At 49.5% G+C, this 4,658-nt stretch overlaps 1 protein-coding gene across 1 annotated transcript; it reads right to left on the bottom strand.

Annotated features, from left to right (window-relative positions):
* Positions 1-3,255: 3,255 nt before the first annotated feature.
* Positions 3,256-4,458, bottom strand: LOC135827007 (uncharacterized). Its single transcript, XM_065339529.1, has one exon. The coding sequence runs from the start codon at positions 4,456-4,458 to the stop codon at positions 3,256-3,258; it is 1,203 nt and encodes a 400-aa protein (XP_065195601.1).
* Positions 4,459-4,658: the final 200 nt, after the last annotated feature.

Raw genomic sequence — 4,658 nt, 5'->3', positions numbered from 1 at the left:
CGCCGTTGGATGCGCTCAAGCCGGTCGTTCAGGGTTGCGGGGAGGGGTGAGAGGACAGTGCAAGCATACTCAAGAATAGGGCGAATGTAGGTTAGATAGATGGAGGAGAGAGCAGAAGTGTTTAAGGAATTGCGTAGTCGCAGGAGAAGGAACATCTTCCTGGTCGCTTTAGTGATGATGTAGTCAACATGCGAGTTCCAGCATAGATTCTGCTGTATGAGGAGGCCAAGGTGGCGATGCCTTGAGGCCACAGTGAGGTTGGTATCGTTAAGTGTGATTGATGGTGGTCTGGGAGGTGGCCGGTTGGTGTGGTGAAAGTGGATGACAGTGGTCTTACTTTCGTTGACCAGGAGATGCCAATCCTTCAGCCACTGTGCCGCGGTTGTCACAGCTGACTGGAGGTGCTCTTCTGCGGCTAGAAAATTCTCGTGAGCGGCAATGATGGCAGTGTCGTCGGCAAACTGGCTGCACTCAGTGTTGGCATTTATGCAGGCGGTTGGCAGATCAACTGTGTAGGCCGTGAACAAAAGCGGCCCCAAGACAGAGCCTTGGGGGACCCCCGCTGGAATGTTTAGCCATGTTGATTTGCTGCTCTCCACTTGCACACGTTGTCGTCTATTGGTGAGATAGGAGGCAAGCCACTGGAGGCATTTGCCATCGAGTCCGAGGTGGGCCAATTTTGCAAGCAGTCCTTGGTGCCACACCCGGTCAAACGCCTTAGAGAGGTCGAAGAAGCAAGCAATTACTGTTTGCCCGGCGTCTCTTTTCTCGGTGATCTGATGGATTAACCGAGATAGCTGCTGTGTGGTGCCATCGTTTGGCCGAAAGCCTGATTGGCCGTTGGGGAGGTGAGGTTGGATGTGCTTTGAGATGCGGTCAGCAACTATCCTCTCTTGTACTTTCGACGTCACGCTGAGTAGCGATATGGGTCGATAGTTGGAGGGCTCGGTTTTGCTGCCCTTCTTGTGGATGGGGGTGACTGTTGCGTCCCTCCACTCTTGCGGGATAGTGCAACGTTCGAAGGAGATGTTAAAAAGGGTTGCTAGGGACGGCGCAAGTGAACTGGCTGCCTCTTTCAGTAGGCGGGTTGGTATGCCATCACAGCCCGGGCTCTTTGACGGGTCCAGGTTAGACAGTAACTTTGAGACCTCTTGGGCTGTTGTTTCAAGTGTAGTGAGGCCAGGTGTGTTGGGTGTGGGGGAATGAATGGAGGGAAGTTCCTCGTGGCATCCTGTGACTGACTGTTGGCTTTGCGAGATGAAGAAAGCGTTCAGGGCGGTTGCTTTTTCAGCGGGGGTTGAGAGAGTCTGGCCCTGGGAGAGCATGTCTGGCAGAGTAGGTCGTTGTGAGGACTGGAGGCCGCGCATCAGTTTGTGTAGGTTTGGTGTGGAGTGGCTCGTCCCAGTGCCATTACTGACATATGTAGACTTAGCGATTCGGAGAAGGTGAGTAACTTTGTTGCGTTGGGTGGTGTATGCTGTCCAGTTGCAGGGCGTCCGGGTGCGCAAGTAGGCACGGTAGAGCCGGTGCTTTTCTCTGATGGCGTTAGTGAGCTCTGGGTTCAGCCATGGCTTTGCGGGGTGTTGTTGTTGTTGTTGTTGTTGTTGTTGTTGTTGTTGTTGTTGTTGTTGTTGTTGTTGTTGTTGTTGTTGTTGTTGTTGTTGTTGTTGTTGTTGTTGTTGTTGTTACTTTATTTTACTTCACCAAAATTACAGGCAGTAAAATGCCTTCTCATTAGACCAGGTCTAGTTCTCACAAATGATGAAGAATGTGAATGAACATGCTAAAGGTAATGAAAAACAAGAAATAGAAAAAGATGAGAAAATCTTGTGTTTTATATTTTATGACGGTATTAGTATGTGAGTGACAGTGATTAAAAGACAAGGGAAAGAAAAGAAAAAGATAGAAAGAAAAGAGTAAGGAATAAACGAAGCAGATGTATGAAATAGAAATAGAGAAGTTGAGGTATTTGAGGAGAAAAGTCAGTTTGTCGATTAGAGACCAAACCAAAAGATCAAAATGCACATGTCTGACGGATGAGTCAAGACAGAGAAAGCGTGTCAAGAACATCTGGGCACAGCAGGGCTTTGAAACCCAGAATATCTTCATGGCTACGAATATTTGCCGGAAACCTGTTCCAATACACGCTGCCCACGAATTGCATGGACGCTCAAGATGCTGGTCCACGAACGAATGGAATTTGGAGAAGACGTGAGACCTGGCCACGTGTAACACGGTGTGTGCTTTGCTCAAGACCAGGTTCAGCGATCAACAGAAAGAAAGGCGAAAATAGCATGCTTGCATTGGAGGCAAGACATCTATGGACAAAACAACAATCTTGAGCTTAAAATGGTGGATCACTGGGGAAATATTTAATTTAGAAATAAGAGGTGCGGTCGGTGTTTGACAAGGGAGCTGAAACACAGCTCTGACTCCAGCCTTGCTGATCTTCCCCAAACGGTCGAGAAGCTGAGCTGTGAGGCTTGGGTAGAATGCTGCTGAAACATAACACAGCTGGCTGTTTACCATACTGGTGTACCACGACCGTCGAGCTCTAAGCGTTAGTGAACGCCCGTGTCTCCACAATTGCCCTATGGTTTGTGCAGTTCTACGTGACACGTAGTCGACATGTGGCCTCCATGACAATTGGTCGTCGACGATCACACCAAGGTATTTTGCGGTGGCCGTCACCTCCAGTTGCTCGTTGTTGCAGAAAACATCGGGTGTGGCAATGGCTGCGCCACGAGGCTGAACGAACATGACCTGAGTCTTGCTGGCATTCATTACGAGGCCGATGTCTTCAAGCCATCGGGAGATATCAGTTACTGCTCTCGTCAGAGTTCTGCCAACAAAATCTAAGTCAGGATGGGAGAAATCAAGGATTATATCGTCAGCAAATTCTTGGTGATTGACAATTGCAGGAAGTGCTGTGTGCAGATTCTGGGTGTACAACACAAAGAGAATGGGTCCAAGAACGCTCCCTTGCCGAACACCACGCGTACAGCCAACAGAGCAAGACAAGCTGTCCAGCACCCTCACTTGCTGTGACCTCCCGCTGAGGTAGTCACAGAACCAGTGTAGGGGTGCTCCTCCAATGCCTAGGGTGTACAGTTCATTAACCAGCCTCTCATGTTGTACACGATCAAACGCCTTCGACATATCAATCCTAACCAAACCGGTGTGCTTGCGCTCGGATTTCGCTAATAGCCAGCGATTCACTGCTAGTACCAATGCATCTTCTGTTGAATGGCGGGGTCAATATGCAAATTGAGTCATCGGGTATAAATCATTGCTGTACAGATATTCTGTCAGCTGTCTCTTCACAAACTGCTCTAGGATACGCGAAACGATAGGGAGTAAGGATACAGGTCTGTAGTTGCAGGCTGATGAGCGGTCTCCGGCTGTATGCAGGGGACTGATGTGGGAGTGCTTGAACGTGGTGGGCACAACGCCACTCTGTAGTGAACTATTAATGATACAAGAAAGTGGTGGAGCAAGCACATTTGCACATTGCCGCAGGACAATTCCAGGTACAGAGTCACTGCCGGCAGCTTTGAATGGATCCACAGCTTTAAGACACTTTTCAACATCTGCAACACTTACAGGTTTGAAGACGTGAAGACTGTTGGCTGGCATTGGCCCAAGTGGCGGGTGCAGATTCTGCGGTCTGCTTGGGTCATTGACAATTTCACCGAAGACCTGGCCGAGATCCTCAACAGAAACCTGAGGTATTTGACGTTCCTTCCGCCGCCCTGTGACTGTGTTCATTGCTGACCAAAGTTTCCGCTGATCAGGTGTGTTGCACTGGTTTACGAAGTACAGGTTACGAAGCTTTCGGTCAAGCTTCCTGGCAAAAGTTCTGGCGAGCCGATGTTGCTCACGAAGCACCTCATTGGCTTGATCCTTCATGAGTCGATGGTGTAGCCTGTTGCGATGTCGTACTGCAGATACCAACTCCTCAGTTAACCAAGGACAGATACGGCGACCACGCTTGCGTCTCGCCACCAAGGGGGCGTGCTCATCTGGTGTTTCCATAATAGCAGACGTGAATGCACCTGTCATGTCATTTATCGTGCCGTTCCGAGGGAACTGATGAAAGTGGACACACAGATCAGTCTGAAACTTCTCCCAGTCGATGGTGTGGATACGGCGACTCTGTCCGGGTTGTGATGATTGGTTTACCCCTGTCTGGTTTACAGGCAAGTGTGCAAGGATGGCGAAATGGTCGCTAATATCTCCGTAAATCGTTTCACAGGCACCAAAAATGGGTGTATTTGACAGAAACAGATCTATGGTTGAAGCAGTGTGGCTCGTGACACGAGTTGGTGAGGTGACATAATTCCGAAGATTGCTACTGGATAGTAATTGGTGCAGATGTTGTGCGTTCGGAGAGTTCTCACAGCTGTAATCAATGTTGATGTCTCCAATGAGAACGGTAGATGCCTGAGGGCCTTCCATAGCAGTTTCTATGTTCTCTTGAAGAGAGTCCCAGTACGGCACTGGCTTGTCTGGAGGACGGTATCCACACCCGACAAGGGTCTACACGGCCGTTGCAGGTACAGAGTGTCTCAGCAAGAGCGATAATTATTATTTGAATCGATCATGCACGCGTAAGGTTGCAACGACGCCGACAGCGACGACGCCGACAGCGACGACAA

This window comes from Sycon ciliatum, chromosome 11 (genome assembly GCF_964019385.1).
Source record: "Sycon ciliatum chromosome 11, ocSycCili1.1, whole genome shotgun sequence".
NCBI lineage: Eukaryota > Metazoa > Porifera > Calcarea > Leucosolenida > Sycettidae > Sycon > Sycon ciliatum.
The sequence above is the reverse complement of the archived record's forward strand: the minus strand, read 5'-3'. Positions and strand labels throughout refer to the sequence as shown.